The 23,839-nt window shown below is 49.4% G+C and overlaps 1 protein-coding gene across 5 annotated transcripts; it reads left to right on the top strand.

Annotated features, from left to right (window-relative positions):
- The first annotated feature begins 291 nt into the window (after positions 1-291).
- tax1bp1a (Tax1 (human T-cell leukemia virus type I) binding protein 1a) lies at positions 292-23,046 on the top strand. Of its 5 annotated transcripts, none has more exons than XM_060042644.1 (17): positions 292-449; positions 977-1,204; positions 5,066-5,168; positions 6,308-6,498; positions 6,908-7,063; positions 10,233-10,381; positions 10,968-11,058; positions 11,475-11,660; positions 12,075-12,326; positions 13,212-13,424; positions 13,956-14,028; positions 14,174-14,763; positions 16,679-16,765; positions 18,367-18,556; positions 19,022-19,287; positions 20,283-20,365; positions 20,730-23,046. In XM_060042644.1, the coding sequence occupies exons 2-17, from the start codon at positions 1,013-1,015 to the stop codon at positions 20,938-20,940; spliced, it is 3,033 nt and encodes a 1,010-aa protein (XP_059898627.1). In that variant the 5' UTR covers positions 292-449; positions 977-1,012; the 3' UTR covers positions 20,941-23,046. The 5 variants fall into 5 exon arrangements, with proteins under 5 accessions (XP_059898627.1, XP_059898629.1, XP_059898625.1 ...); XM_060042646.1 differs by having other exon boundaries at positions 19,019-19,287; positions 20,733-23,046; XM_060042642.1 differs by having other exon boundaries at positions 19,019-19,287.
- Positions 23,047-23,839: the final 793 nt, after the last annotated feature.

The following is a 23,839-nucleotide window of genomic DNA, read 5'->3' as shown; positions in this document are numbered from 1 at the left end:
TAACGTAAATACATGCCAAAAATTGTTTACTAAAAATGAAAGCGAGGTTATCTTTTTCTTGAAACTGAATGATATAATTAATTGGATACTGTCTATTCCTGCAATAAGTCGAATTATGTCTACAATTCTTGTGTTTGTAATTTCAATAAATAAATGTAATATATTTATAATAAAATAAGGTGTTATACATCGAAGCAACATGTGGCCATTGTGTATGGATGGAGATGCTTCAAATGAAATGTAATCTATATATTTCTCAAGTAGTCGCCTGATCGGGGACATACATTTCTCTTTCAGCTCTCTTTCAGCTCTTTCTTGCATCCAGATTGCGTCTTGAGCATCCTCGGGGTACCCATACCCACAGCATCTTTAAAGCATCCCGGAAGTGACAGCATCATTTGGTCTTCAGGAAGAAGCGACGCATCATCGCCAGTGCATTGACAACAACGGTACGGATTGCAAAGGCAACGAACCTGTCTATCGCGATCTGTTTTATAATGTGCATTTGCTTTTCCGAGTCGTATATAACTGCAAATCATTCTAATCTCACGTGTGAAAGAGATATATGCATACGGTTGTCTTGTTGTTATTCACCACCGTGCTAGCTGTCCGGCTTACGTTAGCTCAGTATGTGTCATGACATGGCCTGCTGCTCAGAAGCTAATGATAGCTCACCTGATAGCGCAACTAAGTTTAGTCTTCTCATCCTGTTACGGTTAGCCATTTTTACATATTGTGGTATGCTATGTAAGCTAACTTGTGAGAAGCATCCAAAATAAAATCCAGGTTATCATTGTCACCATCCTGTAGTGTACATTATCTAACATAACATGTTATTAAAATAACAATACTAAAGTGAACTATGGCATATGTTTTCAACTACTTATCTATTCCAGTTATGCACTCTACTAGTGATGGTGAAAGGATTCACACTTTGTTGACCTGCCATTTTCTCTGTCCATTCTTCCTACTTTAGCTGCTCAGGTCAGACCAATGAAGTGACCAGAAGGATATGATGTCATCCTTCCAGGTGGTGGACTCATCGCCTGGCAGCAGCTTGAGCATCATGGAGATGTCCAACTTTGCCCATGTCATCTTTCAGAACGTGGGGAAGAGTTTCCTACCGCAAGCACCTCTGGAATGTTGCTACACACTGACCCCGTACATTACGCCTCACCCTAAAGACTGGGTGGGCATTTTCAAGGTACCCGCACCACACACACGCGCAGATGAACCACATTTGTCACGCCTGAAGTGAACATTCTATTCTAAATGTATACAATCACCTGGCAATGCAATTGATGTAACAGTTGATTCAAGAAGCAGTCCCCAGACCCTTTTCACACAGTCGTCAGCAAAAATAAGTGTGTGTGTGTGTGTGTGTGTGTGTGTGTGTGTGTGTGTGTGTGTGTGTGTGTGTGTGTGTGTGTGTGTGTGTGTGTGTGTGTGTGTGTGTGTGTGTGTGTGTGTGTGTGTGTGTGTGTCATGCGATTATATTATTTAGACATGCGTGCCCTATTTCAATGTAGTTTTGAAGGGCTCCAGGCTAGCATAGCTTCGTGCTAAAATCCCCAGCGACACAAATGAGCTTTAGCGCGGTAGCCCTTCATGAGAGTGGATGCAGTGTGATGGTTCTAATGGGCCTCACCGGTTGGGGAGGGTACATTTGCTGCCCTTTATTAACCACGGATTCTTATTAAGAGCTTTTCCTCCAGCAGCTGCCTTTGCTTTCCAGTCTTTCTTCTTCTCCTTCCTTGTATTGTTCCCTGCCGTCTCCTCTCTGTGTCTGTCCTCTGTGTCTCCTGAAACCCCCCACTCCGCACAGCTCTTTTCATCAAGGCCCATCAAATCTCACACGTAATTAACAGGATATGTGAACGGGGGAAAACTTAATGTGTCGTAAAAGTCTAAAGACACACACTTTATCGTCGCTTAAGAACTCACTTCAAATCCACCAGCTCAATTACAAGAGAATAAAGATGCTGGTTTTATTTGGAAAAAGTCGATTGGAAAATGTAACTGTTGTAATCCCTGCTAATGAAAGCGTGTTTGATGGTTAGTTCTTCATGTCGGAGGGGGAAGAAGCACACCAAACTTTTATATTTTTTCGACGTACGTAGGTTTGTCCGTGTTCAGAGAGAAGCAGAGCATTTTATCTTCCGGAGGTGGTAAAGATGTCGGTAATTAAAAGAGCCATGTTAGTGGGCTATTAAGGTTTTTAATTGCCCCAAAACCGTTTTCAACTTGGGATCTTTCTCCTGTTGCTGCAGTACTCCATGTGTAAGCCTGCGATGTCAATAGGTGAATTACGTACCTATGTTGTTAACAAAGACCATCTGTCACCGGGATAGGAAAAAGTAAAACGCTAATGTTGGTCAGCCAATGTGTGTTGGGGGTAACTTTGTGTATGCATGCTCTTGGGAATGCATGACTGTATTGTGCCTAATAAGTGACATATGAAACATTAATAATATATTAATGCCTGTATGTTGAGCCATTATCTGGATATATACGTGGATACGTTAACAAACGTACTCACTTGCTTACAAGAAGCTTTACTGTTCAACTATCCTGAAATGACTTTTACTTACATTAACCACATGAATGTTACATCATGTAACTAAACAGATGACTGAACTAATTTCACCTCTACATTCTGTCGTTCCTGTCATTAATTACATTTCAAACATAATGACAGAGGCCGTGACTAAATGAGCTGGTTTGTGTCGATAATGCCTTGTGAGACCTCACAGACAGCCTATGTTTAGTTGTGCACAGACACCACCTAGTGGCCGAAACTGTCCATAGACAAAGTCATTCCACTTGCATTCCAGGTCATTACATCAATACTAAAATGACATACCATCACACACGGCAACAGTGTACATTGTAACCACAGAACCATGATATTCGCATTTTCCATCTTATGATAATTTCTGTTTATGAGAGTGGAAGCAAAATAATAAAAACAGAAAAATATGCCAAACTATCTTCAAGGATCGAAAGTCTTCAGAATCAAAAATGACATTTATACCCACGCACACATGCAAAGACCCACACACACACACACACACACACACACACACACACACACACACACACACACACACACACACACACACATTCAAACACGCACACACCGAGAAAAGCCCTTGGAGGTTATTGGTTGTGGCATGTTTGGGTGGGCAGGGAGAAACCCGTTGTATGAGTGTATAATTAACGTGTCATCAGAGTGTTCCCTCACAGCTCAGCAGAGTGATTGATTGCTGCTCCTGCCTGTGATTATTTTATCACATCACTTGTGTGTTGGAACACTGTAGCTTACCTAACCAACTGTCAGTCAACTTGGCAGTGCGATGTGCAACAATTTCTTTACATAATGTGTGCTTGCGTTCAGGTAGAAACATATATGTATTTTGATTTGCGTGAGAAAGACGCGCATGACATTGGCCTCCTTTGGCCTCGCACTGGTTGCCATTTGCCTGTCAGTCGTGTCAGTCTTTGACACGCAAAGTTCGTCCTTGGCAAGATGTCAGTATTGGTTTGACATTAGATTGGTGTGAAATTGTTGTCAGTGTTCTTGTGTAATAACTTAGGGACAACAATTGTTTAATCGCCTGGTCGTGCAGGTCAGGCGTGACAGAGACGTGTGAAGTGTGTGAAGTGTTTTGAAAATGTATGCGGTTGATTTACTGTCCTTGGCATCCGTGTTGATAGAAGTATGTAGCGACGTCATCGCAGCACATTGAGTCATAGTATGTAGGCTATTATCCTATCATTTTGTTGGATAAGATAAATAAATCCTATGTGAATTGTCTGTTGACGGAGATGTTGTTTGTCAATCATATTCTTGGAGAGGAAGAAATAAACAGCCACGCTCTTCAATCCCAGGGACTGGTGCAAATGAATACAGGAGGATTCGTTTTGTTTGCATAACAAAGGAATGCAAATCTGGATCCTAAGGCAGATTCATCTCCACTTAAAGAGGCTTTCTACAGTTTGAATGTCATCCTTATTTACTCGTATGGGCTCTGTATAGTCCCACTGGTGGTCAAAATAACCCTTGGCTTGAGCACAATCATGAAATGTCACATGCATTTATCGCATGAGTAAGGTTGAAGTCTCGTCTGTCTGTCTGTGTCTGTGTTTGTGTGTGGGTGTGAGTGTGTGTGTGTGTGCGTGTGCGTGTGCGTGTGCGTGTGCGTGTGCGTGTGCGCGTGTGCGTGTGCGTGTGCGTGCGCGCGTGTGTGTGTGTGTGCGCGCGCGCGAGCGTGCACGCACACATCTTTCAGAGAAGTACACGGTGGAGTCCGGGACAGAGGGTGTGGGTGATTGTGCTGGACAGCTTTACGACGCAGGGCAAAGTTATGATGTTCACGACTGCTTTTTCCATCATCCGTCACTTACCAACACACAAAATTCATATAATTACATGTCCCTCTCCTCTCTGCGTAAAATTTTCACCTTTTTTCCCGCCCCCCTCTCGCACTTCCTGTTTCCTTTCCTCTTAACTGACTTTTGCGCGCGCGTGTGCAGGCTGCATCCAGACACACCCACACATGCACAAACTGCCCCACCCCCAAAACCTCACACCTCCATTTCCCCCCTTTTTTTTCGTAGTCCAAACAGGGGTAGGGACTGAGGAAGGGAGGAGGGTGTAGGGAATGAGCAAGGGCAGAGGGTGTAGGAAATGAGGAAGGGAGGAGGGTGTGTGTGGAAAAAAGAGGGTTGGCTGGTCTAGGGAGGGAGGGTTCCTGGGGTTCTAAATGTTTCCATTCTTCCCCTCCACAATCCTGTAGTGTGCGCTATTAAGTCCCGCCGTTGTGAAAAACAGGCATCATTATACACAAGTTTCCCCCTGAAAAGTATAAACGACAGCGTTTGTTTTGAAAAAGAACGGTATGCACACTAAGCACCGTATACCATTTTTGCCAACCTTTCGGGAAACCTTGGTTCGGCTTTCTGCATTGTGATTTTACATTGCCCAGTTGTGTCCTTTTATTTAGATGCGGAGAGAATCTCGCTAATGACGATGATAATGATGTTGTTTCGTTGTGCCCTAAAGGTCGGCTGGAGCACGGCCAGGGATTACTACACCTTCCTTTGGTCTTCGATGCCCGAGAGCTATGAGCCAGGCAGCACAGTGCAGAGGAGTGTGGTGTTCCAAGGTACGACACACACACACACACACACACACACACACACACACACACACACACACACACACACACACACACACACACACACACACACACACACACACACACACACACACACACACACACACACACACACACACACATATTCCAAGGCAGCTCCCCTATTTAACGGTGCATATAAAAACGAGGGCTTTTATTTTATTAAGGGGAACAAAACCGCAACCGCGGCCAGGGACCTGAACACCTCTCTCAAACCACACACACAAACACGCACACACGCACACACACACACACACACACACACACACACACACACACACACACACACATACTCGGTCCGAGGGTCCGCGTACTGGTTTTAGTGGCTCTAGCATGGTCAGATATTATACTGTGAAAACATGAGACTCCTCTGTGGTTATTCAGAGAAAGTGGTTGGCTGCCTGTAAGTCACAATTCATATGCTCTAACGAGAGCTTTTCAGTGGTCATCTGTTTTTTTTAAACACACTGGTTCTATAACACATTTAATGTACTGTAATGGCAGCATTTTACCAACTGGTTGAAATATTATCGCCATTAAATCTTCGGGCTTCATCCGAGTAAATATTCTGTTTCCTTAATGTGGAGGGGAGGCTTCTGCAGTCAGGGCGGTAACTCCTGCCCTATGTGCGAGTGTGTGTGTTTGTGTTTTTGTGTTTGTGTGAGTGCTTTTTTTTCTCGTTCCCTTTCGGCTGCTAAAGTGGCTCCCCGCTGGTGCAGAAATGAGCCATTCGCTCGGAAATGTCGAAAGACCAAAAAGAAAACCAAACTTATTTTGTATCCCACACATCTGGACTTAATGCTCACTCAAGGCAGATTTTCTTTTTTTTATGTATAAACAAGGGAGAATTTTCTTTTTATAAAAAAAAAAACATCTTTGAAAGATAGCTTATATGGTTACATGAAAATGCTTCATGTTCAGTTCATCTATGATAGATAAAAAAAAAATACATCAAATGTTACGCCTGATGTCAAACATGCCTGACTCATGTTCTGTAATTAAAAAATGTAGTTCCACCAGTCTAGTCCACCTTGAAAAAACAGACCCAACAGCAGACCTATATTCTTATGTGATATTTATGCACAACTCCTGCGGTCCTTGCGTCATAGGCTATTACGTTCCCAAGTCTGACGGGGAGTTCTACCAGTTCTGTTACGTCACCCACACGGGTGACATCAGAGGTGCCAGCACGCCCTTCCTGTTCAAACCGTCCACACCCACTGATGAGCTCCTCACCGTCGCCGAGGACGACAGCAACTCCGACATATTGGTGGTCACCACAAAGACTGGCCTGTTAGAGGTAGGGATACTCACTCACACACACACACACACACACACACACACACACACACACACACACACACACACACACACACACACACACACACACATAAAATACATAGACAAATGCATGCATACAAACATACATGCATATAAACATGCATGCACACACGCACACACACAGATCCTTCAAATTGACCACTCGCTCCCCTGCCTTAGAACCCTTGAGCAAGATGCCGCATCCCTACCATCTTCCTCTCTCTGGTGGAAGTGTGTGTTTGTGTTTCGAAGAGAACCATCCCATCACTGATGGGAACCAGCCACAGATGTACACCAGATCTCCCCGTCCACACAGCTGTCCACACTGAGCTATACCGGTGCTCCCCTCTGCCCCTTCCTCTCCCCCCACTCTCTTCTGCTTCCTGCAGCGCGTGGAGGAGGTGCAGCAGGAGCGCCGGGAGCTGCAGAAGGCCATGCGCCTCCTGCAGCAGGAGAAGCAGCAGCTGCAGGAGGAGCAGAAGCGCCTGGCCAGGGAGAGGGAGCAGGAGAGGGAGACCTGCAGCCTGCTGAGGAGCCACAATCAGGTGGGTGGTGCTGCCCGTGGGGGGGGTGGTGGTGCTGCTGCTGGTGCTGCTGGTGCTGCCCGTGGTGGTGGTGGTGGTGGTGCTGCTGCTGCTGCTGCCAGTGGTGGTGGTGGTGGTACTGGTGGTGGTGGTGGGACAGTGCTTGTTGGGTTATGAGGGAAGTTGAGGGAAGGTTGTGATCATGGGTGTGCAAGATTTCTCTCCAGATAGGTGGCCATTTTAGATTAAGTGTTAGTTTCTTGATTCGCGCCAAAATGTCATGGGAACTTTCAACGGCCTCTTGTCGGTGTTGAATATTCATTAAGTCTCAGCATGTTTATACTAAGGGGGTGAAATATAATAAATATTTAGTTACAATGTATGTACATTCAACCTATTCCAGGAATTAGCTTTTTTCAATTTAAAGTAGACGATCAGGAATGTGTTTATATTAGGTTAGGGCAGGTGGGTTCAGGGAAACAGCTTGTTTACCATCACTAGTTCCTGCCAGGGGTGGGGTGTGACTGCAGTAACACAACCATACCCATTTTTGGCCCATATGAAACATTCACAAATTCGTTTTTGTAAAGAATAATATCCCTAAGCTATCCTGTTTAATGCGAAGTCCTAGCAAAGAAGACAGCGTGTCATTTGCTTTTTGTGATCTGTAATATTGGCAGAGAGTCTGCCATATAAAAATGTGAATGTGTGAACTTGCATATGGACATGTACTCCTGTGTTTTGCTTAAGTTTGCATGTTGGTGCCTTCCAGCATGACTGTGTGGCTGTATCCGTCTTTATGCAGACAGCCGTTCCCTGCCTGCGTCTTACACGTGGAGCCAGTTCTACATCAGTGATCACGAGTTGAGAACATCAAAGGCCTACCTTTGTGTAGGATCCCGACCCTTCCCGGCTTTGATTTTGATTGATCTATACGCAAATTTTGGGGTGTGTGTATCTGCGAGGGTCTGTGTAAATGTGTGTATTTGTGTATGTGTTGCGGTTTCTCTATCGCTTCTCTTCGCTTTTTTTAATGACCGGATTCATTGGGCCCCAACAGAAAGGGGACGCAATTTATCGGGCATCTGGCGTCAGGGACGATGCCATCGCAACCACAGAGTGAACAAACATGACGTCAAAGCCCTACGCGCGCACGTACACACACACACACACACACACACACACACACACACACACACACACACACACACACACACACACACACACACACACACACACACACACACACACACACACACACACACACACACACACACACACACACACACACACACACACACACACGTGCACGTGCACCCATGTACATTCACACGCATGTACACAACCGCACGTCAAAAAAATTAATTGCATCCCTCTGATGCCATTCAAACTAAAATCCGCGTTCAGTTTCAGTGCCGCGAGGTCTCTTTTTAACATGCATTCAAGCGTGTGTGTGAATACAAGCGCACAAAACGCGCTTGCACTCACACATACACGCTTGCATACAAATACACAGAGACACGCTCATTATGCCACCCTCTTGCAAACCCTTTTAGTCTGTGTGTGGAATGAGAGGAGGGCAGTCCGCAAAACCGCCAGACTGAAAACAGAGGCCCTGCCCAGCGTCAACACCACGCTGTCACGCCATTCAGGCCCCTCAGCGCTCTCTCTCTCTCTCTCTCTCTCTCTCTCTCTCTCTCTCTCTCTCTCTCTCTCTCTCTCTCTAAGGTAGGAGCTCCATTCCTCACGATGAGCGTCACATCGGGCAGTTTTTTATAAGGGTCCTGGCTGATTAAGCAAACGCATTACACGTGAGTGAGAGAGAGAGCTAGCGAGAGAAAGAAAGAAAGAAAGAGGGGCCTGTTGAGAGAGTTGGAGGGTAGGGGGGAGAGGGGGAAGCAGGGCAACCCCAAGGCAGTTGGGAGTTGTAGATTGGAAACTGGTCTGCTATCGCCCCCTAGTGTACGTTCCATCTCCTAGGTTCAGAGAGCGCAATGCTTTGAGTTAGACTATTTTTTACGCAATACAAAATGGCCATAAATTACAGCTGTAACACACGTTGTTATTAAAGTCGTGTGTTTCTGTCCTTCATTGGTATGCAATTGATTTGTGTGGGTAATTGTGTGTTTGTGTGTTGGATTTTGTGTATTTGGTGTCTGTGTGTGTATGTGTGCATAAGAGAAGGCAGGCGTTTTTGGAAAGCAGGTAGGTAAGCTCCTGCCATGTGTTAAAATATCTTTAAAGTTTTAATGTGAGGACATAAGTATATATTTTGCTGCTGCTAATTTTATGACCTTGCTTTTTATAAGGTCTTAATGCACTGCTAAAGTGCTTTGCCAATGCAAGCTGTAAAAATCGTACAGTAATAAGACTGAGCCAAGCACAGAAAGAGTCATGTGGGTGTGTGTGTGTGTGTGTGTGTTTAGCATGTACTTTGCAACCGTAGATTTCCCTTTCCTCTTTCGTGTATATTCGCAAATGACCTTGAATAAAGATCTCTTCCTTTCACACGCATACTAGAATATAAGTGGGATAGATGGAGAGGAGGGGTGTGTATATGGTGTGTGTTTGTGTGTGTTAAGGTGTAACAGTGTGTATTTGTATAGGCGTGTTGGGCTGTCATAGGTAGTGGTTTCTTGGGGTGATTTAGTGCACTGGTGTTCTGACAGATCACTCCCAGCTGCCCATACAGGCTCTCTCAGCGTCTGTTTTGTGACAAGCAACCCGTTGAACGAATTCCCCTAGGCCTGCCCAAGCAGTCTCACAATACCTGAAGGCAGTCCAAGGTGTTCATGAAAGGTGTACTTCTATTGTACTGTAGTGCGGTCTGATTTGCCTCATTCAAGTTTTCCATTGTGTCTAAGTGGCGGGTCGTTCAATTCCATTCATGGGTGTGACTTCAAAGCGCCAGGAAAAGCTTGAGGGACGCATCGAGTATAGTATAGACGAGGCGCTCATTGTATCGGCGCCAACCGTTTCCTGCAAAGGGTTAGTCATGGACATGGTGGGAGACCCACATGCTGCAGGGATGACATCAGCAGGGTCAGCTGTTGCACGTGGTGATTATTTTCACCAGATATGTTTTGTTCAACCCCCCCCCCCACCCCCCTTCTCCCTCTCCTTTCTCCCCTCTACCCTCCCCTCCCCTCCCCACTCCTCACTCTCCTCTCCCCCGGCGTGTGTTTTGCAGGAGTTGCTGCGGTCGTCGCAGGGCCTGTCGGAGGAGCGCGAGGAGGTGCGGAGGAGGCTGTGTGAGGCCTGCGAGCGGGTCCGGCACCTGGAGGAGGAGCTGCGGGGAGTGTCCCAGAGGAGCCTGCAGAAGGAGACGGAGTTGGACTGGTGTGGAGGAGGGGGGGGGGAGGAGGGGGGGGGGGGGGGGGAGGGGGAGGGTGAAGGAGGTGGATCCGGCAGCTTTGCACGCAACAGCGCAATTTACTTCATGCACCGAATCGTTCTTGATGTGTTCCTTCTTGATGTTTGTTCAGTTTTGATTTCTGTTTTTCCCCCTAGGGGTAAAGAGGTGTCAAGTCATGTGGGCCTGTGAAGGCCCTTTGGCGCTGTTACTGATTAAGGGCTTTGCAAATAACATTGAAGAGGAATTCGTAAGGCACTCGCAGTCGATATGAACAGGACATTCATCATGAAGTAACACTCGAGCAGCACTATGCGTGTCCTCGGGGAGATTCACTCTTCCTGGCTCGAGCTGTGGCATTATCGCCCGGAGGCCTTTTGAGCAGTTAAAGGAATAATAATAAATAGTCAGCATTGAAGTATGTGGGAATCCGTACTCGGTATGTTTAGTTTCTGTGGCTCCTGGCATAGAAAGGCTCTGGCCTCATGTTTCCATGTCCTTTGTTTGTTATCTCCCTCCGGCGAACCGACCTGTTGGGCGGGATTGTTTGGCGTGGCCGGCGTCGTCCCCCAGCCTCCGCGATAGGCTGAAGAAGCATGGGTCCGAGCGAGACCGCCTGGAGAGCCAGCTGAAAAACGAACGGGACGAGAGGGACCGCTACAAGGTGGGATGGGGCGCTCTCAGCTCTGACACAGGGGAGGGGGGGGTGGTGTTTGTGGGCTTGGGTGTGTGTCTGTGTGTGTTGATCAATGTCGACCGGCGATCGGGTTTGCGGTAAACTTTTTGAAAACATCTGTTTGATGGAGTGGGTGTGGGTGTTAGGTGATTCAAAAGGCATAATTCCGACGGCACAAATAAGAAACGGATGAACCACGACGGCGTGGATGGATTAGGACCCGTTTAAAGGGTGTGCCGATATTGAAAACTTGGAACGTTACCGTCCAATTAAGATCAAGGATCAGCAACACAGCATGAGATACGTGTGGCAATCATGTGCGTGTGTTTGCGTGTTTGTATGCGTGTGCCTGTTTGTGTCTGTGTGTGTGTGTGTGTGTGTGTGCCCGTGTGCCCCCTCACCAGGCCCATCTGCGCAGCACGGAGCTGGAGAACACCAAGCTGAGTGCCGAGCTGCAGATGCTGAAGGCGGTGGAGCTGAACCGGGAGGTGACCATCGCCCAGTTCCAGGAGGAGCTGGAGCGCATGCGGGCGTGCCTGGCCCAGCGGGACGGCCTGGAGAAGGAGCTGCACAACCACCAGGCCCACAAGGTCTGTCTGGGACCCATGTGTGGCTCTGTTCAGACGTTGGGGACTTTTCTATTCAGGTTTCTATGAGGACGCACCCATAATGGGAGCATTTTGTGGATGCAAACACTGTATCGCACCTTTGCACTTGCCCACAAACAGCAACAACAGCAAACAACAACTTGCCCACAAACAGTATTTAGCCCCCCCCCCCCCCCTGGCCAATATGGTCTCTGGCTGACTCTCTTTCCTATTCATTCATCTTCCTGATGTTCCCAGCCAGGATGAATAAAGTCTCTCTCTCTCTCTCTCTCTCTCTCTCTCTCTCTCTCTCTCTCTCTCTCTCTCTCTCTCTCTCTCTCTCTCTCTCTCTCTCTCTCTCTCTCTCTCTCTCTCTCTCTCTCTCTCTCTCTCTCTCTCTCTCTCTCTCTCTCTCAGGCGGAGCTGGCCCGCGTGCGGGAGCAGCTCCGTCAGGCCGAGGACCAGCTCCAGGCGTCCCGGCAGCAGGCGTCCCTCCTGGCCGCCGAGCTGCGGGACTCCACGGGGGCCCGGGACCGCGGCATGGCCGAGCTGTACCGCGCCCGGCTGGAGGCCGAGAAGCTGCGGGCCAGCCTGGCCAACGCCCAGGCCGAGTGCCGCCGCATGGAGAGCCAGCTGGACCGCCTGAGGAGCGCCGCGCTGAAGGAGGCGGTGAGCGCCCACCCCACCGGCCGTTCCCCCTTGCAGGGGGTCCCGGGGCTGGGGGGGGCGTCCGGTGGGCATGGGGGACTGGGGAACAGTCCCGCAGCTCTGACTTGATAGTGTCGTTCGCGCAGCCCGACGACGGGACACCCAAATGAGCAATCAACCACGTAGAAAACAAGATTTAAACCGAGTGATTGCTTGCGACCTCTTTGAAATGGTTTCTTTGAAGCTGTCTTGATCCAATCAGTGCTGCCCAGGTCGGAGATATGGGATCCGTCGGAAAGCTCTCAATGCTTTGACTGGGAGATAGAACTGTCAGGGTGACGTGAAAGCCTTTTCCCATTCGGAAGGTGGGCTATTATGGTTTCACTCACATGGTGCCATCAAACGGATCGGGGCTATCGCTTAATAGGTTTTTATTCAACCTAGCTGTCTACAACAGATATATTTTTCCTTAGACTAGGCCGCTGTAATCAATAAGCAAGGCATCAGAGAATTTGTACTGTTTTGTTTTGAACAAAGAACGTGCATGAATCATGCTCTGATGAGACGGCGAGCAATCATCCATTTTGTTTGCTGGTGTGAGATTGGTTTGAAGGATCCTTAAGGTGGCGTTGTGCTCAACAACAATTTTCTAACCAGATACTAATATTCATTAAACCAGTGGGGAAAAATTGCCATTAGTTGTTTCGCTTTGGCTCTTTATGCCGCGTATGTGCGACTTTCACAGCGGCCATCTCCTTGCCCTGTTTTTTCTTCGTCGTTCTTTGACGACGGACTCATTGCTAATAAGCATTAGCTTCAATTTCGCCGTCCCCTTTCTTCATGCATTCCCTGTTCTTCCCCCTTCCTTGTTTTCCTTTCTTCCTCTCCTGGGTGTCGGTCTAGCAGAGTGTTGTGGCCTGCCTGGAGGGCGGGGCCAGTGGGGAAGGCGGGGCCAGCGGCAGCAGCCTGGCTGTGGTTTCGGAGGCGGAGGCGGAGCTCCAGAGGGAGGTGGAGGAGCTGAAGCTCCGCCTCCACATGGCAGCCGAGCACTACAAGGAGAAGTACCGGGAGTGCCAGCGCCTCCGCCGGCAGGTGGCCAAGCTCAGCGAATCACAGGGGGTGAGAGGACAACACACATAGACACAGTACACAGGCATGCATAGAGACACACACACACATCACACACTGGCACAGAGGCATGCATAGAGACACACACACACATCACACACCAGTACACAGGCATGCATTGAGAGACACACACACAATCATGGATACACACGTTACATATATATATGCACACACACATCACACACCCCAATGCAATACCCACATTCATGTGAAATTACCATCTCACCAAATAGGAAGGTCGGAAGAAGCGATTTGTGGTTTTATTCCAACAGGTTTAACGTCTGTCTGTCTGTCTGTCTGTCTGTCTGTCTGTCTGTCTGTCTGTCTGTCTGTCTGTCTGTCTGTCTGTCTGTCTGTCTGTCTGTCTGTCTGTCTGTCTCTCTTACTCTGTCTGTCTGTCTGTCTGTCTGTCTGTCTGTCTGTCTGTCTGTCTGTCTGTCTGTCTGTCTGTCTGTCTGTCTGTCTCTTGTCTTTCTGTCTGTCTGTCTGTCTGTCTGTCTGTCTGTCTGTGCGTGTACTCAGGAGCCCAAGAGGAACGCAGCTACAGAGACGACACAGGGACCCCTGGCCTATAGTCCAGAGTCCCCAACAACAGGTATGAAACGCACACACACCCTCAGCCACAAACAAACCCCCCAATGGAGCCGCGCCACCACCATCCAGAGCTGATCGTGCGTGTGTAGCTGTAGCTTTACCTCAGCTATCACCACCTGTCGCTCACTTCCCCCCATCGATCCCAGACAGCATCGCAGACGCGGTCCTGCGCGGCAGCGCCGAGATGACCATCGCCCTGGAGGCGGCCTACCTGGAGGCGCCCGTCCCCCCCGGCCCCCCCGCCACGCCCACCCCGGCCGCCGCCGCGTCGGAGGAGAGACAGGGGCAAGGCGAGGCCCAGGCAGCCGAGGAGCGAGGAGGAGGAGGAGGAGCGCGGCCAGGGGGAGACGACGACGACGAAGGAGGGTCGGGGGAGCAGGAGAAGGCGGGAGAGGCGGGAGCGAGGGAGCGCCTCCCGGAGGAGAGCCTGCGCATGACGAGCTGGGTGGAGGTGGAGAAGGAGAGGAGGAGCGCCGAGGAGAACGAGGAGGAGGAGGAGCAGGAGGAGGAGGAGGACGACGACGACGACGAGGAGGATGAAGAGGAGGAGGAGGAGGAGGAGCATCAGGAGGAGGAGAGGAGTGTGGGTGAGCTGGATGGGGAGGTGGAGGCGGAGCTGGAGCAGACACGCTCGGTGGAGGAGGAGCTGGCCGCCATGGAGGAGAAGTGGAAGGAGCAGTGCGCCATCAACGAGACGCTCAAACAGCGGCTGGCCAATGAGGAGGAGCGATTCAAAGTGAGTGACATATCGGACTTTGTGTCTGCTGTATTGCACTCGGCTCTCCTGTCTGAGTCCGATTTCCCGCCCAATCTGGCACCACTGGAAATCTGGCCCAATCTGGCAACACTATTACCAGCATAGATGCAGGTCCCTCAGACACATTCCCCTGTAAGATGGGACACGGATGAGATAGTGGTGTTTCCCCTGCGCTGGCTTCATGTCGCAGGTCACACACAGGTGTTGATCACAGGGTTACAGGCTCCGTCTACTGTAGGCTACGGTACTCCGTGAAGGACTCTGGGTCACCTGCCAGTCAGAAAAACAGAAACACGCATATCTTCTCCGGCAGGTCGAGGCACAGCTGGGGGAATGGCAATCAGATAAGGCGAAGGTGGAGTGGGTTACACACATAGTGATTTACGCATAGTGAGTCACACACGCACACGCACACGCACACGATCACGCACACGCACGCGCACGCACACGCACACGCACACACACACACACACCCCCCCACACACATTAAGACAGACGCTCAGAGAACGTCTCCAGACTCCCTCTGAGAGCCGCTCTCCAGTGTCTGCCCCGGACCGCCTCTCCCGCCGCTGGAGGGGGCCTCTCTCTCTCCTCTCGGCGGGATTAATGTGTCAGTGTATCGGTTACGCTCGGTGCACTCAGCCCACGTGCCGTTTCAGGGAGAGACCACGTGACCATGTGACAGACAATGTCTTTTTTTTTTTGCATGCTGATCTTGTGTTCATTTTCTTTTCTTTTCTTTTTTACTTGAGTCTCTCTGCACGCAAATCAACCCCCTCCAGGGCTCGGTTTGATCTGGGACCTCTGAGTGCATGTTTATCTCCAAAGTAAATAAGATCCTCTTATGGGTCGGCGGGGGGGGGACTCCCACCGCACGTCCCCAGTGAGCGCGAGGCTGACGAGGAAGACAGGCCGGAACGCCGTGCTTTACGGCTGTTTACGCCAGGGACGGGAGGGGGGAGAGAGGAGAGAGGGAGATGAAGGGAGAAGGAGAGGGAGCGAGAGGGAGAGGGAGAGGGAGTGGGTGGGGGAGGGATGATGATATAGGGAAAGGGAGTAAATGGATAAACGTTGACTGTTGCAGCCTCCCTTCACCCAAACGTGACCCCCCCCCCCTTTAAACAGTGCCGTAAATCCAGAGGAGTGGGAGAGACAGACAGAGAGAGAGAGAGAGATTGGATGAAAGGGCGAGAGGGACAGAGATTGGCGGAAAGGGAGGGTGAGGGAGAGAGGGAGTGGGAGTCGTTGGAGGGAGGGAGAGAGAGATTGGAGTGTGTGGGGGGGGGGGGGGGGGGGGGGTGGAGGGTGAAATAAGAGTCTTGAAGGAAAAAGAGCGGGGCCGAGGGGTTACGTTTGGGACAGACTGACAGACTGACAGTTATGAACCAGAGCGGGGGGGGGGGGGGGGGGGGGAGAGGGGGAACCCTTTGTAATGGGAATAGAGGAGTGCCGGCAGGCCGCAGTGTAAACTATCCCACCGGGTCAACCCCTCTCTGAGAGGGAGCGAGAGAGAGAGCGAGGAGGGAGGAAGGGAGGGAGGCAGCGAGAGGGTGTAATTTATAGCCCTCCTTTGATTCACTGTGGTCTCTCTCTACTCTGTCCTGCACTCGTGTCTGCTCCCTTGGGTTTGTGTACTTTACAGTGCGGGCCACACATTTGACAGGGGGGTTGCTCCAGAAGAGCACAACAAACCCTATTCCAAACACTTTCGCTCTCATACACACTCTGCTGCGCCCTGCTCCCGGCTGGAAGACGGAGGAGAAACCGGCATGAATTTAATTGGGAGCTTCTGAGTTGTAACCTGAAGGGTGTCATCCTTTAATCCAGCAATTCGGTTGGAAACCTCATCCTTGTTTTATTTACCTCGCCTGCCCGTCTGTTGCCGTGTGCGTAGGTGCAGATGTCGGAGCGTGCCAACGAGGTGACGGAGCTGAAGCGCAGGCTGGCCCAGGCCCTGCGTGAGAAGGAGCAGATGCAGGAGGTGCGTAGGCCGGCGGTCATGCGCTCCACAGGATGCGCCACAGAGCCACACTCGCCAGCTTGTGTTTTTGATCTGGGTTCGCGGCAAGAATTTTTGCCTCATTATAACAACAAAGATGACGCTCTCCACTCCGAACGGGGACGCGCCTCGGAGCGTTGAAAACTAAAGAAAACTTCCTTTCTCCAAATTCTTAAAGTGATTGCAAGCGAAATCGAAGTGTCTTACATAAATAAAATGTATACATTATATATTATAATACATTATATATTATTGCAATTAGTAGTACAACCCTCCACCCCCCCCCCTCCACACCCTGCCAAACCTTTTCCAGCATTCCCAGGGTCCAACCTTAATGAATACACCCATACCTGTCGTCGTCGTCCCCCCCCCCCCCCCCCCCCCCCCTGCAAATGCCACGCAGCGCGTCAGCTTGAACTCTGCTGGCCCTGCTTTAAATGTTAAAACCAGATAGCGGCGCGCTAATGAAGTCATCAAGAGATGAGGCACGGAGTCGGGCGAGGGAGAGGGAGAGAGAGAGAGAGAGGGAGGGAGGGATGGAGGGAGGGAGGGAGGGAGAGAGGGAAGACAAAGGTAGAAGGGAGAGCGAGGCGGGGAGACTGGGCGAGAGAGGGAGAGAGTGGGAAAGGGCGCTTCTGTCAGCTAAGCGGCAGCAGAGTTTTGACACCCATTACAGTAATGAGTAGAGGACTAATGCCTGGTGCTTGGGGTATTATGGGGGAAAGGGCATCGCTGCCGAGGCTGAAACACGGGCTGGGTGAGGGGGGGAAAGGGAGAAAGTCTTCCTCTGCACCATTTAACTACTTATTCCCTCTCAAAGTCTGCTGATAGATGATGAGAAATGTCCCTTTTATTACAACTCTGTGGAAAAAATGTACCACACACACACACACACACACACACACACACACTCTGTAATTTATTCTCTTCGAAAAAATGATCAGTACTGGGGTTGTTCATAAAGCTGTCTTGCATTAAGTACACGCCATTACTCCCAGGCTCTGTGCTTTGTACTTTTGTGCCTGTCGGCCGTTTCCTCTGGGGTTCTCTGTGTTGGATTTAGTCATGTGCGTATGTTTCTATAAAATGAATAAATGATAAATGACACTTTTACAGCACAGTAAAATATGCCAAGTTAACATGCAAGGATTCCCTGTCAGGTGCTTGGCTCCCTTTAGGCTGAACAAATAAAAACAAATTACTGTCATGTCCTCCGCGGATCAGATTTACATCGCTAAATACACAAATCAGAATGCGACTGATGGGTTTACACAAGAGTGTAAATCTGTCAACTTTGAAATGCATAGAAACCATTTTAAGAATTTCAAAAACAATATTTACCCAAGACATTTATGAAACTTCTCCAGATATCAATGCATATCAACCACCGCTAACACGTATGGTTGCTACGGTTGAGCACCCTTTGCGTCAATGTGGGATCTCCTTTACATCTATCTGCGTTTCCGAGTCCGATTTCTTTGCAACTTCGTTCAGGTAGCCATCTTCTTTAGCCAATCCGACAATGCCATATTTTGACGTCAGCCAATCACGTGACCCGGCTCCATCTCTCCTCCCTGCCCCAGGAACTGCAGCGCTGCGTGTCCAGGCGAAGGGAGCCGGTAACTGGGGAACAGGTGTCCGAGGTCCGGCAGCCCGTGGTGCTCCGCTACCCCCTGCCCTACCCACAGGACCCCTCCCCGCCCCCACTGGTGCCACACAGGCCCGCCGAGCTGCAGTTCGGCAACCCCTACTCCACGGGCACCGACACGCGAGGTGGGTGTGGTCCAAACAGGTATGGAGGCCCTCTTTGGGGGGGGGGGGGGAGGGGGGAGGGGGGGGCGTGTCTTAGCTCCGGTTGGGTCGGCAGTTTGTGCGCCGTCGACCACTTCACATGTCTCACTGTGTCTACTGCAGGGTGATTGACAGCTCTCAGGCCGCTCTCATGCTCGCGCTCTCTCTCTGTCTCTGGTAATGTGTGGCTCCGAGGGCCAAGGCGAGGGGGGCCCGGTGGTGGTGGAGGTTGTTGTTTTTTGCGAGAGAGAGAGAGACAGAGATCCAGGGAGATGGAAGGAGAGGGAGTGTGCGCACAGGGGGCAAAGGTCAGCCGACGGAAAGGAGACCGGTTTGTTCTGGAGTCGGGCTTCATTTAAGAGTAGAGCGCCGGAGAGTAGGTCCCTCCCAACGGAGTCGACGAGGAGCCCGTCTCCATGGTAACCCTGTCGTTGGTTCCTTTAGCAGCGGACAGGGCGGACGGCGCGCCGTCCCCCGAGCAGACGTCCCGCCCGCCCCCTGAAGCGCCGCTCTGCGCCGGACCCCCGGCCCACGCCAGCGCTCCCGAGACCCCCGCTAGAACCGAGGCGGCGGCGGGGGAGGAGGAGGGGGAGGACGGGACGGGGGGGACGGGGGCCGGGGCCGGCTGGGAGGCGGAGGTGGTCTGCATCCAGCCCGCCCGCAGCGTGAGCCCCCCCGACGGCCTGGAGCCCCCGCCGGAGGAGCCCCGCAATGTGAGTGACACACACACGCACGTGCGCACACGCATACACACACACACTGTCATACACACACGCACACACTGTCATACACACACACACACACTGTCATACACACACACACACTATCATACACACACACACACACTGTCATACACACACGCACACACTGTCATACACACACACACTGTCATACACACACGCACACACTGTCATACACACACACACACACTATCATACACACACACACACACTGTCACGCACACACTGTCATAAACACACTGTCATACACACACACACACTGTCATACACACACACAGTGTCACACACACACTGTCATAAACACACAGTATATGTGGTCACAAACACGCACACCTCCACTGCTACATTCACAATGCTACACAAACACACGCACGCAAATCATACAGACAGAACCCCAGCCAGAAGACCCCCCCGCCCCCAGGGGTGTCCCCGTCCTCCGTCCCCCCCACCAGACCTGCGTGTCCCTGGCAGCCCGCCTTAGGGATGTGAACAAGCATAGGCCTCGTCACACACAGCAGCTGCTCATTTACATACACTGGTAATTAGTGCCACTCTGGAGGAATGGGGACCCAACCGCCTGGGACCGGAGGAATGGAGACGTCAGCCACAGGGACCGTATCCGGGACAGCATCGCCAATACACTGAGGTGAAGAGGGCCGAAACAAACGAGCAGAGCGCCCCTAGAACCAAGGGGACATGACTAATCCACACATCCTGCTGGAAAGCCCCATTTTTTACTTTGTAGTGGCGATACTATCTTGGTCTGTAGACAAGGCCTGTTCTGTTTTACCTGAAGGATCTGTGATTCAGATCTGTGTGCAGTCAGGTGTGCATCAGCCATGAGTCATGGATGACTTTTGCGTGTGTGTGTGTGTGTGTGTGTGTGTGTGTGTGTGTGTGTGTGTGTGTGTGTGTGTGTGTGTGTGTGTGTGTGTGTGTGTGTGTGTGTGTGTGTGTGTGTGCTGCAGGTGGCTGATGCGGCTCAGCCGGCCTGTGATCATCAGTCCAGCAGACGCAATGAGGCCAGGGGCAGCTTCTGCTTTGACTCAAGGTAACACACAAACACTTATACACACACACACACACACACACACTCTATGATACATACACAATCAATGATACATACACTGATACATACTCACTGATACACACATACACATACAGACACACTCACACACACAGTCACTGAAACACTCACTGAAACACACACTGATACACACACACACAGTCACTCACTGATACACATACTGATAACGAACACACACACACAAATTGATACACCATACCGATACACAAACAAACACACACACACTTCCGACCATATCCCATCTTGTCCGAACTCATCTCTCTCTGTCTCTGTCTCTCTCTCTCTCTCTCTCTCTCTCTCTCTCTCTCCCCCCCCCCCCCCCCCACAGCAGCGAGGTGCACAAGCGCTGCCCACTGTGCGAGGTCATCTTCCCGCCGCACTTTGAGCAGCGCACGTTCGAGCAGCACGTGGAGAGCCACTGGAAGGTGTGCCCCGTCTGCTCGGAGCAGTTCCCCCTCAACTGCCAGCAGCAGCTCTTCGAGAGGCACGTCCTCACGCACTTTGACGGCCACGTGCTCAATTTTGACCAGATCGACTGAATACCTGGTGGGGGGGGGGGGCAAGGTGTGTATGTGTGTGCGTGTGGGAACGGTCTTTCATGGGGCTTGAAAAGAGTGGTTGATTGTTGTTGATCCAAACGGTGGCAGGGATGAACCTGTGTCCATGGAGACAGGTTTTAATGGCTCGCGTTTAGGGCTGCTCGATTATGGAAAATATCATAATCCCAATTATTTTGGTCAATAATGAAATCACGATTATTAAATTATTAGATTATTTTTGAGTTTGAAAACATGATGCATTTCTTCAGCATTTCTCCCTTTACTCGCTGTTCTATTTATATAAAACATTTAATAAATAAAACAAATATACTTTAGATAAAATATGTAAAATAATAATACAATTGTTTCAACTCGATTGTAATGTTGAAAATCGTTTGACCCAAAAATCTAAACGCAATCAGTATTTGATTAATTGCACAGCCCTACTCGCGTGTCAATCTGAACCAATGTCGACTGCCACTTTTAGAAATGGAAAAAATAGAGGGTGTTTTGCCCCTTTTTCTCTCATAACGGCTTTTCTCATCCATCTTAGGTTTGCTTTGAGTAGAAACCATGAGGGATAGAGGAAGTATTTGGTTTAAAGGGATTTCAATTAGCGCTCATTTGGCTTCAGTCTCACGTTGACAATCATTTCCCCACTTTAAGAGATTATGGCATTAACGTATTCTGTAAAATATATATATATGTACTCTATTAAATGCCCTATAACTGCAACACATCCAAACTTTTATTCTGAGAAGAGGGATAAGAGGAAGAAGAACGACGACACGAGCTTGAGAATCTGAGCTCTTAAAAAAAATATGCACTGTAAATTATTTATTTGTTATTCATAGTTGTATTTATTTCCAGGACCTCACAATTTCTTTTGAGGTCGGCCATTCGTAGGCTTCGGTCTGAGCAACAACTCTGCACCAGTAGTATAGCGGGGGACATTGAGGAGCTGATGGGGAATGGGTCGTAAAAAGGGCCTCAAAGCATTTGAACACGATTGGATCAAATCCCAACCTCGAAAGAAATGCTTATCACCTATACCGGATAAAACCGTAGTTAGGGATATTCCATTCGTCAAACATAAACACAAATCAATTGGATTTGTGTTGGTTTGAACCCCCCCCCCCTCCCCACATTTGAAAAATGTAGTCTCAAATTGTGAACATTTCCAAAAAATTTAAAGGAAATATTTCATGATAATACGTCAATTATGAAGTTGCAAGCCAATCAACAGTGACCCTCATCTAACTCTTGATATAGAGTAGGGAATAAGTAATAGATCGGTATGCAAAAAAGCCAATCCTCAAAGTTTTGGGGGATTTGTGATCCGTAACAGCAAAAACGCGATGGTGGGAGGGAGACGCATCACTAATTTTCAATGTATGCACAATCATTTCATGAATGGGACGGTTTGGCCGGGGGGTCAGAGGTCATGACCGTTGGATATTATTGACTATTGAAAGGAAGTGATGTGATTTCCTCCCAGCCACTGCGGTACTCTGTGTCCCTTGAGAAAGGTGGGAACAGCACTACATGTATCTGCACTAAGAATCGGCTTTATTCTGAATGTATTGTGAGTGTGTGTGTGTGTGTGTGTATATATATATACACACACACACACACACACATACAAAAGATATAGTTGATGGGGAGTTTCATCCAAGCTGCTGTCGTGACCTCATCTAGATGAGTTTTATTTAATAATGACAGAAAGCATTTTAAGATACTTAGTTTTTTTTTAATGAAGAACTGTGATGGAAAAGAATAAGAATACAAAAAAAAGAAGATGCATTTCTTATATTTTGTGTGCAGGGTCATGAGCTTATTTACGAGTATTTATGGTTTTGGGCCCCCCTGCTCAAAGGGTATTTCCTTGTCCAATTGCTTGTCTAGTATTTCCTGTCCGATTTGAAGTAAACCTCCCAACATTGTTGCATTCAGACTTAAAAAAAAAAGAGGAAAAGATTTGCACATGCTGCGTGATCACAACCCAAATGTACGTCTCCGATCCAGCCCTTTCCCCGTGTGAAAGTCAGGCTGTCATCTTAAATGTGCATCGCAATGTTCTTTACGAATAAAAGACGCTTATCTAAATGCATTCTCCACCATGTGTTATCCTTCAGTGTGTTCCGCGAGTGTGATGGTCCTGAAGAAAACACACAAGTCGAGACATACACTGCATTTCTCTTTATTTTTTTTACAGTTTTTCTTTCAAGGTTTCCTGTTTACATGTAAGAAGCAGCTTTTTTATATAGAAAGACAGTGTGACAGCGTCACTCTCCACCGAACCGGCTGTCCCCCTCATACAAAAAAAAGGGAAACGTCGGTCCCCACGTTTACGTACGAAAATATAATTTAAAAGCACTTGACAACGGACACACGACGATACACAATACATTCACTGTACAAAGTATACTGAAGTACCCTCCTTTGCACTCCTACACCCCTTCCCCCCCACACACACAGACACACAGAAACACACCCATACACATCCTCCGCTCCTCCTCCTCCTCCTCCAGTGCGCGTTAATACGGCCCCCCCCCCCCGTTTTAAAAGGGTCTGCGACTGAATGGTTCCCATGGCAACGGTGGTCTCGCTGCAAAGTACTTTTCCTTTACGAGTGTTTGACAGACCTAGGCTCGGGAGAGCGGCCGTCTCGGCCTGGCCTGGCCGATGATCCGGGGCCAGGCACGCAGGAGGACGAAGAGAAGAAGAAAAAAATAAAACTACTGTTTAAGCGGCAGGGTTGCCGAGAGAGAGAGTGGGAGAGAGGGATCGGGACAGAGGGAGTGTTAGGGTAGGGGAGGCAGAAAAGGCCATCCCTGTGCATGCGATGCCGTGACTCTGCAGCTCTCTGTCTTGTCTGCTGTTGGCAAAGCTCCAAGAC

This window comes from Gadus macrocephalus, chromosome 22 (genome assembly GCF_031168955.1).
Source record: "Gadus macrocephalus chromosome 22, ASM3116895v1".
NCBI lineage: Eukaryota > Metazoa > Chordata > Actinopteri > Gadiformes > Gadidae > Gadus > Gadus macrocephalus.
This window is presented reverse-complemented; position numbering and strand designations above follow the sequence as displayed.

Excerpts from the sequence above, each read along its gene's own strand:
- tax1bp1a (XM_060042642.1), top strand. The coding sequence starts at position 1,013 with ATGATGTCATCCTTCCAGGTGGTGGACTCATCGCCTGGCAGCAGCTTG. Across the intron at positions 14,029-14,173 it reads TCCAGAGTCCCCAACAACAG|ACAGCATCGCAGACGCGGTC; the intron begins GTATGAAACGCA and ends CATCGATCCCAG. Across the intron at positions 18,557-19,018 it reads CACGGGCACCGACACGCGAG|CAGCGGACAGGGCGGACGGC; the intron begins GTGGGTGTGGTC and ends TGGTTCCTTTAG.